This window comes from Loxodonta africana, chromosome 4, assembly GCF_030014295.1.
Source record: "Loxodonta africana isolate mLoxAfr1 chromosome 4, mLoxAfr1.hap2, whole genome shotgun sequence".
Lineage (NCBI taxonomy): Eukaryota > Metazoa > Chordata > Mammalia > Proboscidea > Elephantidae > Loxodonta > Loxodonta africana.
Window position 1 is genome coordinate 22,372,637 of NC_087345.1, and position 12,378 is coordinate 22,385,014.

Genomic DNA, 12,378 nt, shown 5'->3' on the forward strand with positions numbered 1-12,378 from the left:
ACCAGGTAGCACATCCAGGCCCAGATGAGACTTTAAAGCTGGTGAGACTCCTCCACGGACCTCCCTGTCTACTGCTCTGGCTCGGACGAATATTTATATCTGAGCAAGATGACACGGGAGAATATCACTGCTGTTCCTTCGTCAAAACAATATTTCCATCTGCAGGTACTCCGTCAGGTCTTCCTCCTTAATAGCAACCTCTCCAGCAGCTGATTGCTGCAATTTGCTTCTCTTCCCTCATGGGGAGGCCCAGATGAGAGAGAACACGTCTCCTAACTGTTTAAACAAGGAGACCATTCAATCTCGAGCTTCATGATCGTGCAAAATAGGCTCCCAGGGCAATGGCATAAATGGCCCACATGCTAAAGAGCCACCACACGAGAGAGGCCAGTTGCCAGAACAGTGTTATGGAGGCCTCTCCCCAGACCCTCAGCCTCGCTCCATCCGCCACACCCTGCTCTGTGGTTGGGGCTGTGGCTAGGTCCTGCCACTCTCCTTCCTGGGGCTGGTGGAGGCCAGGCTGGTCTCATGCCCCAGCCATGTGGAGGAGAAGGCTCTGGGCTAGATGGCTTTGCCCCGAGGCTCAGTGGACCACAAAGGAGAAAGGAGGCCTGGGAGGGAAGGGGAGCCCTCACCCTGACTGCTGCCCAGCCGCCGCTCCCTAGGGTTGGATGCTCTGAGGCAGTGAACCATCTGGGATGATTGTTAAATATAAAGATTTCCAGCCTGTATCCAGACCCTCGACAGCAGAGCCTCTGGGTGTAGGGCCTGGCAATCTGCATTTCACACAAGCTCCCCAGGTGATTCGTATTCATGACCCAGTGTTCAGAGTTTGGGAACCATGGTAGGAAGCTCTGAGGATGAGCTTCGTGGCTGGCAGGATGCTGTTGCCTCTGGAACTGTGTGGGCGTCTTAGCAGGGAATTGCTCCAACCAGTGACTGGGCCCCGGTGGGGTGTGTGTGTGTGCATGTAAGTGTCTGTATGTATTTATGTATGAATGTGTGTAAGTATGTGTGTAAGTGTGTATATGTGTTCATATGTGTGTGTGAGTGGTGTGTCTATGTGTGTATGCGTATGTATGCATGCGCATGTATCTGTATGTATGTGTGCCCATGAATACGTCTGGGTGTATATGTGCATATGTTTGTGTATGTGTGACTATGTGTGTCTATGTGTATGTATATATGTGTGTGTACATATGTGTGTATATGTGTATGTGTTTAGGGGTGTGTGTGCGTATGTGTACATGTGTCCTTGAGCCGGGGTAGCAACGCCACGCCCAGCAGTGGAGGGTGTCCAGACTGACCTATGCTCCTGATATCAATTGTGACATCCACGTATCCATGCTCAGCGCTGTGATACATGGCCTCCCTCAGGGCTCTCAGTTTGGCCTTGCTGTTGCGGCTGGCACACAGGGGGGGCGGGGCTGTCTCCGCCAGGTCAGTCCCCTCAGCCAGAATCTCCTCCAGGGACAGGATATCACTCTTCTCCTTCTCTGGCTGAGCGAGCAGTTTGCGGAACACATTCCTGTCAATCATAAACCCAGAGAGGAAGACACTCAGAGGTGGAAGCAGCTCTGCTGGGGGGCGCAGGGCGGGGGGTGGTTGCTCAACCAGGGTGGGATAGGGGAGGTCACTTGGGACAGGAAATGAGAGGACCAACTCTGGGATGGTGGTTTCAGAGGCCTGATGCCATACGGGGGGCTCCATTTGGAGATGGAGGAGATGGTGGGGGGTGATGGCCTTGTTTCCTCGAGGGGCAGCCTGGAGCTAGGCGATTTCCTCTAAGATGGCAGAGCAAGGCTCCACACCCTGGCCTGTAACCATGAGCCTGTACCCTCTCCAGAGTGGATGTGCTTTACTTGGGGTAATGGATCATAAAATCCGATGGGGTACATCTTGAAGGAAACTTACAAGGGAAGTAACCAAACATTAGGGGCTTTGCTATTTCTAAATGGTTTCTTCTTACTTGATGACAGCTGACGTGATATACTCTGGTCAAAACTGGCAAAGTTTCATTGTGAGGTTAAAGCTGGTTCAGGAAGTACAAACTAAGCCCGTCTACCTGACAGATGTGCACAGTGTGAGAAAGCTGGCAGAACACCTAAGGCCACTCTGGCCAGGCCTGGGCCACTCACATTGCCTCTTGGCCCGGCATCCAGAGATGTAGTGGGTCTGGGGTAGGCCTGGGAATCTGCATTTTTAACAAGCACCACCTGGGACCTTGTGACTTTGGTGCATCCTAGCCTACCTGTGTCCATGGGCTGCGGCCTGGCTGAAAGAGTTCATATCACCCTGAGGGGTTGTAGAAATTCCATTCCTGTACATGGTTCCTATCAGGGGATCAGCGCCACGCTCCAACAGCAAACTAACCAGCTCAAAATTTCCTGCAAGCCCAGAGAAGGGGGTTTTATAACAGAATAAAGAAATATATAGTCATAGGCACGTCAAGGGCCAGGGTAGTGGAGACCCTTGGCTGGAGCGAGAATCAGCAACTCTTACCTACAGCGGCTGCGAGCTGGAGGGGCGTTTCAGAGTAGTTCTCCTCACCATGTTCCACAGAGCCTTCCACCTTGGCCCCGGCGTCCAGCAGAAGCTGTGGAGGAAGAGTGGCCATTGAGACGTTCAAAGAGCATGCACTCTGAAAAGCCGTCAGTAAAATGGCAGCTTATTCGACACTGGTGGAAATAAGTGAGATGCCAAGGCCCTGTCCTTCACTCTGGGTCAGTGACCGGGTGCACAGGGCTGGGTGGCAATTGTACCTCAGAGGATAAACTGAGAGCCTCTTTTATTTCTAGAGCCTTTGACTACTCAAAGTGTGGTCCACAGGCAACAGCATCAGGATCCTTTGAGAACTTGTTGGAAATGCAGACTCTGAGGCCCCACCTCAGACCTACTGAGTGGGAGTCTGCATTTTAACATGCACCTCGGTGATCTGTATGGACATCAGAGTTTCTAGAAGCAAAGAGTTAGAAGCCCTTGGCACTACAGCTCTGGAAGATTCCCTTCTCGAATTGGGTATGCAAAGCCATAGAGAGCATTTAGCTCTTAGAGCCACAGAATCTTAAGAGTTCCAAGGACTTTGGGAACCACCTGGCCAACCAACCAGGGCAAGAATCCCTTCTAGAACACCCTGGATGGCTCTGAGGACAGTTTAGCAAAAGCTAAGTATCGTGGCCAGCAAGATCAAGTAACAAAGCAGCAGAATGAGCTTTCTGAAGATTTGCTAGGAATGAATCCATTCTGTGCCTTCCCTAAGATGCCTGGGCTTCTTAAAGGCAGAGATTTCGTCTATGCCGGGTCTCGCTCAGGGATTGCTGTCAGCACCACTGAGGTAAAATGGGAAAGAAATCTGCCATCTTTACTGTCTATGCAGGGCTACTGTCTCTGATAAATGGGGGCATAGCCAGGAGGAGGCTGCCAACTTGGCATTCCCTGACGCTCGCTGCACCTCCAACAGGGAGGTGACCTGACGTCTGTTTGGCTTTGCTTGACTGCCCAGTGCTCCCATTCCTGATATAAATAGTGGGGATGCCACTGTATGTTCAGAAATGCCATCTGTGTCCATCAGGCCAGCATCTGACCTCTGCTTTCTTAGATTGCTCTACTAGGCATGGACTGGGCATGATGTTCTCACAGGCAGGAGCCAGGTCTCAGTGTGACATTACCTTGGGTCTGTCTTAAGGATTCCCGTGACCCAGGAAATAGCAAAGTATTCCTGTGAAACCCCAGTATTGCAGAGATGTGCATCTTAATTCTAAGCGGCTTGGCTCAGATAAGGAGGCAAGTTCCTGATGTACCGCAAGCTCAATGCTCACTATGGGGCCAGGTGAGGTCATGGACCTGGATGTTGATGTTACTTTTCTGATAAACTGAAGACAAAGTTTAAGACCTGAAATGTACTGGATGGTTATTCATCAAACATCACCTCTACACCAGCCCAAAAAGGTGCAAGTATTATCTATTTATATGCCCAAAGTATGTCTTATGGAGACATTTCATCATCCCAGGGAAGCTGTTTCAGAAGACACATGATCAAGGCCTACTCTAGACCTCTTGGGTCAGAATCTCAAGAAGTAGGATCAAACAAGTGTCATGGAAATGTTCTGTTGGTGACTCGGATACATCTTCTGACTGGTTGGGAACCACTGGTCCCCATGTGAACACTGGGGTCAAACCTAAGGGGAGGTTCCAAGATTTCGACACCAGCCAAGTCTTACATTCATGTTACAAGTAAAATGAAGGAATCCACAAAATAACATCGCAGGCCCCACCCCAGAGCAACCAGGAAGAACTTCACAGGTTTGCCACTCTGTGTGCGAGGCTGCCTATGGGTTCATGACGGCTTCATATTGATTAAAACCGGGCCATATAGATCACTACATATAATATTTTCATCCATAAGATAAAAATGGGCTGTATTTCAATGCAACTAACCAATATGCGTCTCTTAGGGTATTTGCATGCTGGGAGAGGTACAGATTTGCATAAAGTAAGAGGTAAGATTAAAGGGCAGATGTAAACAGGAAACACGTTAATACCTGAACTACAGGAATATGTCCATGCAACACAGCAAAAGTCAGAGCCGTCCAATGGCGGGTCTCGGGGTGGACGGATGGATATTTATGAGGAGTACTGACAACCTACAAACAAATTGAAGTTATTTTCAAAATGTGACCTTGGCAAAACTTAGTCTAGCGAATCTGACCTATCTGGTTGGGTGTGTTCTCTACAGATGTAGAAAAGGACATCCTGAAAGGTACGTGGGAACCCACTGGCGATGTGGGGTAGGGATTTTCCCCCGCTGGATGCCCCAAACACCTCTCGCCAGAACCGGCCATCTGTACTGCTTGTGTTTGTAAGAGTAGACATTGAGTGACCCTCCAAAGGTAGCCATTGAAAGACTGTGTTTTGGAGAATTTACCCATGGAGGTAATGAGAAAAGTTTTCAGTGACTTCATGCCTAACAAGGACTCCTTTGCTTCTCACCTGAAAGGAATTAAATGGATGACTCCTGCACACTTCTAACTTGCCTGGGAGAAGCTGTAATGGCAGCTACAGTGAGCCACTCTCCTGCCTGTCTCTCTCCTCTTCCTGCTTAAGGAGTGTTGGTTCTGAGAGGTACTGGGTGTAAGGCAGCATGAGATGCCACCAATATCATATCCCACACCTTTAAGGAAAATTCTCGTCAGCGGCAAACCCCACGCCAAGTGATGTCTGTTTCAAGCTTCCAAGCCAGGAAGACCATCACCCATCTGATGGAGAAACTCCATTGTCTGGTGTCAGCTCACCCCATGTTTTCCTCCTGTCATTCTCCTGCTGGCCTCCTGGATGACAAGGACCCTCATTGTACTGGAACCATGGGCCCAAAACTTCCCTGGACACATCATGAATGAGCAATCTAATATTGGTCTTCTGATATGAGAGAGGGTCTCAAAATACTCCAGACCAAGAGAAAGGGGCCAGAGCAGTGAAGGTTGGGCTTCTGCAGAATCAGCACCTATACACAGCTTTCTCCCCAAACATTGCTGGGGTCATGTAACTGCCATGTCTGCCTCATTCAGAGACCAAGCTCCACCAGGGGAAAGCCCTTAGCTGGCAGCCAGGGACTAGAGAGGGGGACCAGAGAAGACCCACCACCAGAACTCAAAGCTGAGGAGCCCTTGCAGAGGTCTACGTGGCTCTTCTCTTAGGGCTTCCTAACAGAGGGGAAAAAAATCTCCAAATACTTGAAATGTGCAAGATCCAGAATGGTTCTGGATCCAAAACTAAGTCTACTGCCTACTTTCTTCAGAGGAATATAGACCTCACTAACAACAGGAGCTCTGGTGGCATAGTGGTTAAGAGCTCTCCTGCTAACCAAAAGGTCAGCAGTTCAAATCCACCAGCTGCTTCTTGGAAACCCTATGGGGCAGTTCTACTCTGTCCTGTAGGGTTGCTGTGAATTGGAATTGACTTGACGGCAATGAGTTTTTTTTGTTGTTTTGGGTAGTTAACAACAATAACAAAGCATTCAGTGCTAAGACTGCAAGGACATCTAATTTGGAGCTACAAGGTTTCCCAGGGTTGCTGAATTATGATTGCAGGATGTCAATCTTCCCATCCTCTGATGCTGCCAACATCTGCATGCCAAGGAGAGCAGGTCTCAAGACAGCATAGGACATGGTCAACAAACGGGATTTCACCTCTTATAAGCTTGAATCCCAAACACATGCTAGGTCCTCTCTATATCTATTCCTTCCAACAACTCTCTGAGATGGGTGTGGTTTTCTCCCCATTTTGTAGATTGGGACACTGAGGCTCAGAAAGGTTAAGCCACTTGCCCAAGCTCAAAAGCAAGTCACTATGATGGCAATGGTTTCAGAATGTGAACCCAAGTCTGTCAAATTCTAAAGCCTGTGGGTGTGCACTTTTCGCTTCACCACATGGCCTCCAGGAAGCTTTGAGATTAGTTTGAAGACCTGTGGCCTCTGCTCAGCCCACAGGTGGGTCAATCAGGCTTGGTGGGGGGAGGGCGGAGAACCTGAGGTCGGTAAACCTTAGCTCAGAGGTCAGCACTTCCTCTGTTTTGTATGAGGCAGAGAGAAAAGGGCTGATGGCACAGTAACTCTTTCTGCCCCGACTCCAGAGAGAATGGCTCAGCAGTAAGAACCAGGGACTCTGTACTGCTGAGCCAAGGAAAAGCCAGCTACAGTCATTCTATTTAAACAAAACATGCAGGCAGCTCCTTGCAGGCTGGTTGGGCTGTGGCTTTGGGATGGACGAGGTCTGTGGGCTGGTCTCACACTGGACATAGCAACTAAAGGGACAGAGAGAAACCTATATGCAGGACTGAGCGCCCTCAGTCCTGGCTCTTGGGAGAAGAAGCCCCCTTCTCGTCATTTGCCTTCCCTTGGGGACTGCCAGGCCGAGGGCCCTGCAGCCCTCTATACCCTCACCTCCACATTCAGGTCAGCTCCGGCATCCAGCAGCATCTGAACCATCGCCTCGTCCCCACGGACGCAGGCATACATCAGGGGGGTCATGCCCTGCGGTGAGTTAAAAACCAGAGAACGGAGAATGTTTATAAGGTGGCTGTGGTCACTTGGCGACAACAAACGGCAAATCTTACTTGTGTTGAGGAGGCTACGTTTGTGCACAAAACCCAGCATTAAAAATATGAAGTCCAGCCCTGTGACTCATAGGCCACAACCCTCCACATTTTGCAAACCAGAACGGAGGAGAGGAGGAAGCTGAATCGCCTTTTCAGCATTTACTTTTAAGTTGGAGGGTTTCCGTTTGTTCTTTTTGGAGGTACGATAAGCCTAAGAGCATATGCTAAAACAAATGGCTGATTTCAACTTATACTCTTAGGAATTTTCTGGATTCTGCAATATCAGTCTGAGGCTATCTAACTAGTAAACATGGTTTCCTTGACATTTTTTCTATGACAATATAACAAGCGTTACTGTGGCTCTGATATCAGCTTCTGGTCAGCATCGAGGGAAATCAGATATATCTGACCATGTGGAGTCCCCAGTCACCAACATCTGGTTTGACACTATCATTGACAAGCAAAAGGCACGTGAACAAGAAATGGCCTTCAGGAATACCGTATTTGCCCGTGACAGTCCTGCTTATTATAGAGGAAGCACCGCAACCCACAGAAGGAAGGGATGGACTTGTTTCAATAAACGGTGTTGTGAAGGCTGTGACTTGGGAAAACATTCAAGTTAGAGCCTTCTCTCATACCAAACACCAAAATAACTTCTGGTTTGATTAGATAGATAGAAAAAAATTTAAAGCAATAAAAAATGAGTAGCAAATATCTAATTGGTCACTGGATCAGTTTCTAGACAGAAAAGTAATGGAAGAAATCACAAAGAAAAATTATCACAGCTTTGATGACATAAAATTAAAAACATTAGGCAGAAAATTTAAAGGTAAGCAATACATTGAGATATATTTGTCACATTTTAACAGAGAAGGGCTTATATGCCTAATATATAAAGAATTCTTCTAAAAAAGAAGCTCCAATGAAAAGCGGCAGAAGTTAAGCAGAAGATTAAACAGGCAAGGCATATGTAATTGGAGGGTGTGTAAAAAACAAAGTTTCTGGGAACGTAATTTAAACTTCAAGGACTTGAAAAAAGGTTGATGCACTTGAATCAGTATTTTCATTTTTAAGAATCCCCCATAATCAAATAATCAGAGATTTAAACAAGGACTTGGGTAAGTATATTTGGCCGAGAAATAATAAACAATTGAGGTATGGTTACCTGAACAAATAATATGACTATTTTATGTAGTCATCAAAAGTGATTTAAAAAAAATATTTAATGATATTGGAAAGTACCTTTAATACAAAATATTCAAAAAGCAAGATATAATAAGATCCTGGTTTTCTTTATAATGTTAATGTATTGAGTGTGTGTGTGTGTGTATGAGTTGGAACCGACTCGACAGCAATGGGTGGTGTATGGTGGTGTGTGTTAGATCTCCTTGGTGTTGCTTAAGAAAATGATTAGCTATAATTAAATAAATCCTTGCTATCCCCTCTTTGGAAAGCCTGGTGGTGTAACGGTTAAGTGCTACGGTTGCTAACCAAAGGGTCGGCAGTTCGAATGCGCCAGGTGCTCCTTGGAAACTCTATGGGGCAGTTCTACTCTGTCCTATAGGGTCGCTATGAGTTGGAATCGACTCGACAGCACTGGGTTTGGTTTTGGTTTGGTATACCCTCTTTTGTTTTACTGACTATGCTAAGCCATTTATCTGTGTGGATCATAACAAATTATGGATAACATTACGAAGAATGGGAATTCCAGAACACTCAATTGTGCTTTTGCGGAACATGTACATAGGCCAAGAGGCAGTTGTTTGAACACAAGAGGATACTGTATGGTTTAAGGTCAGAAAGGTATGCGCCAGGGTTGTATCCTTTCACCATACCTATTCAATCTGTATGCTGAGCAAATAATCTGAGAAGATGGACTGTATGAAGAAGAACAGGGCATCAGGATTGGAGGAAGGCTCATTAACAACCTGTGTCATGCAGATGACACAGTCTTCTTGCTGAAAGTGAAGAGGACTTAGAGCACTTACAGATGAAGATCAAAAACTACAGCCTTCAGTACGGATTACACCTCAGCATAAAGAAAACAAAAGTCCTTATGAGTGGACCAATAAGCAGCAACAGCATAACAAATGGAGAAAATATTGAGGTTGTCAAGGATTTCATTTTATTTGGCTCCACAATCAATGCCCACGGAAGCAGTACTCAGGAAATCAAATGATGTATTGCATTGCGCAAATCTGCTGCAAAAGACTTCTTTAAAGTGTTAAAAAGCAAAGATGTCACTTTAAGGACTAAGGAGTACCTGACCCGAGCCATGGTGTTTTCAATCACCTCATATGTATGTGAAAGCTAGATAATGAATAAGGAAGACTGAAGAAGGAATTGATGCCTTTGAATTGTGGGGTTGGTGAAGAATATTGAATATACCATGGACTGCCAGAAGAATGAACAAATCTGTCTTGGAAAAAGTACAACCAGAATGCTCCTTAGAAGTAAGGACAGTGAGACTATGTCTCATGTACTTTGGACATATTATCAGTAGGGACCAGTCCCTGGAGAAGGACATGATGCTTTGTAAAGTAGAAGGTCAGTGAAAAAGAGGAAGACCCTCAACAAGATGGATTGACACAGTGGCTGCAACAATGGGCTCAAGCATAACAACAACTGTGAGAACGGTGTAGGACCAGGTGGAGTTCTGTTGTACGTAGGATCATTATGAGTCGGAACGAACTTGAGGGCACCTAACAACAACAATACCCCCTCCCTGGGGCTCGCTCATAAGCTGCCCCTGTGAGAGGTGGCCTCATCTGTCCCTTGTGACTTTCCCTCTGAGAATCACATTTAAAGCTGCTCTTGTTTTCTGTCCATGACATCCTCACCTACACAGGTGACTCCCTGATGGGTAGACACTGTACTTTGGTTTCAAGGGCTTGGGGGATGGTTGCCTATATCTGAGGTACATCCGAGGGTCCCCTCAGAATGACTTTAGTGTATCTTAAACATACTCTAAATGTTTGGTGAAAATCTGCCTGGACCTGTACTGTGATGCATAACAAACAGGCAAAGAACTGACTTTAACCATCCGGCAAAGGACTTGAAGGACACATACTAAATATAAATGATGGCTATCTGGATGTGGCATTATTTCCTTTCTGGATTAGGCATATTTTTGCTATTTTACACTTCAGCTGCGCTGATCATGTGCTACTTCTACAAAGATGAACAAGGGTATTTTTACATTTTAAAAACTAAAAAAAAAAAAAAAACAAACCACCTGAGTCACCAGCAGGGGGAGCCTCTCTCCAGGGTCTGCTGGAGGGCTCCCCAGCTGTTTCCCCTTCCCAAGGGGGAGGGGGGCGGGGTGGAGGTGGGCGTGCCTGTTGGTTCAGATATTGGGACTCTGTACCTGTTCGCTCATGGTGTTGATCCCATCAGGGCCCAGCAGGGACACCGCCTGCTTCACCAGGTCCGTCCTCCCACAGTTCAGCATCCGGAAGCCCAGGTCCTGCTTAAACTTGGCTTCGATGGCCACCGCGTCCAGCTTCCGTGAAGCACAAAAGCAGTCGTCGGCCCTAAGGAAGGGAGAGATGGTCACGTGGGTGCAGCGGCCCCCAGGACTGGTCCCCAAGGGCCACAGGAGCTAACTCATTAGGCAGCCCCAAGGAGACTTTGCATTCGTTTTTCATGTAATTTGCCTGTTCCTGGGCTCCTCTTCCACTACCCAGCTGCCTATTGTACTGTGGTGGCTTGCATTTGGCTATGATGCTGGTATTTCAAATACCAGAAGGGTCACCCACAGTGGACAGGTTTCAGCAGAGCTTCCAGAGTAAGAAGAGCCCTGGTGGTGGTGCAGAGGTTAAAGCACTCAGCTGCTAACTCAAAGGTCAGCAGTTCGAACCCACTGGCCTCTCCATGGGAGAAAGGCGTGGCGGTCTGCTTCTGTAAAGATTTACAGCCTTGGAGACCCTGTGGGGGCAGTTCTACTCTGTCCTATAGGGTAGCTGGGAGTTGGAATCGACTAGATGGCAGTAGGTTTTTTTTTGGTTCCAGACTAAGATAGACTGGAAAGAAAGGCCTGGTGATCTACTCCTGAAAGTTAGCCGGTGAAAACTCTCTGAATCACAGCAGAATATTGACTGATACAATGCTGGAAGACGAGCCTTCCAGGTTTGGAAGCACTCAAAATACATAGTGGCTTCACCAAATAGACTTAAGCGTACCAATGATTAAAGCCTGTATAAGGGTGGCACAGGACTGGGCGAGTTTTGTTTTGCTGTACATGGGGTCACTATGAATTGGAACTAACTTCATGGCAACGAATGACAACAACAACAGCCACTCTGTTAAACTCTTTACATGAATTAATTAATCCCCACACAACCCCAGGAGGACTTACTGTCATTACCCCCATTCTGGGGTCCCTGAGTGGTGCAAACAGTTAAAATGCTTGACTCCTAGCCAACAGGTTGGTGGTTAGAACATACCCAGAGGTGCCTTGGAAGACATGCCTGGTGATATGGCTCTGAAAGGTCACAGTCTTGAAGACCCTTTGGAGCAGTTCTACTGTGTATACATGGGGTTGCCATGAGTCGGAATCAACTCAACGTCGGCAACAACAACGACCCCTCTTTTAACCACGGGGAAACAGACACTGGTAAGTGACTTGTTCAAGGCCTTATAAGTGGTGAGGCTGGGATTTGAACCAAGGCAGTCTGTATGGAGAGCTAGCCTAGGTCACCACTGTATCACTTATCCCCTACAATCCTAGTGCATGCTATTTATCTGTTTACTGCTCATCTGACTTCCTCGGAGGCTGGGGACTTTTGAGGACAGGGACCCTGTCTAGTGGTCTCTGCTTCCCAGTGCCAGACAGTGCCCAGAACATGGAGGTGTTAAAAAAAAAAAAAAAAGTTAGTTGAATAAACACAGAATGGGTGGCTTCTCTACGTTCAAAGCAGAAGCAATGCAGAGAACCAGCAAGATGAAAATAAGAATGCAAATGGCAAGGTGCATGGGAAACCGGAAGCCAGCCAGCCTGGGTCAAGCAAGGAAGAGGTGGGGGCGGAGTGGGGGGGGGGGAGAATCAATGGACTCAAGGGGGAGACATAGACTTTGCTTGTAAAGCATGTTACTTCCTTCTCCTGATAAACCGTTCAATCCATCAATCCTTAAACCAAATCACCAAACGTTTATTGAGCACTTGTTTGTGCCATGGTCTCCTCTAGGTGGAGAAGACACACAGGTAAACATGTCACTGTCCCTGCTCTGGGGGCCCACGGCCGGGAAGGGGAGAGCCCACAGGCATGGGTCAGGAGAATTCAGTG

The 12,378-nt window shown here is 47.2% G+C and overlaps 1 protein-coding gene across 1 annotated transcript in view; it reads right to left on the bottom strand.

The window, feature by feature from the left end:
• The window catches only part of ABTB3 (ankyrin repeat and BTB domain containing 3), a 369,910-nt gene that overhangs the window by 46,285 nt on the left and 311,247 nt on the right, over positions 1-12,378 (bottom strand). The window contains exons 5-10 of the mRNA XM_064283651.1: positions 10,461-10,626; positions 6,939-7,028; positions 4,542-4,643; positions 2,503-2,596; positions 2,252-2,387; positions 1,308-1,528 (exon numbers count right to left, since the gene is read on the bottom strand). Of these exons, the coding sequence (XP_064139721.1) occupies positions 1,308-1,528; positions 2,252-2,387; positions 2,503-2,596; positions 4,542-4,643; positions 6,939-7,028; positions 10,461-10,626 (809 nt within the window). The remainder of the gene's footprint in view (positions 1-1,307; positions 1,529-2,251; positions 2,388-2,502; positions 2,597-4,541; positions 4,644-6,938; positions 7,029-10,460; positions 10,627-12,378) is intronic.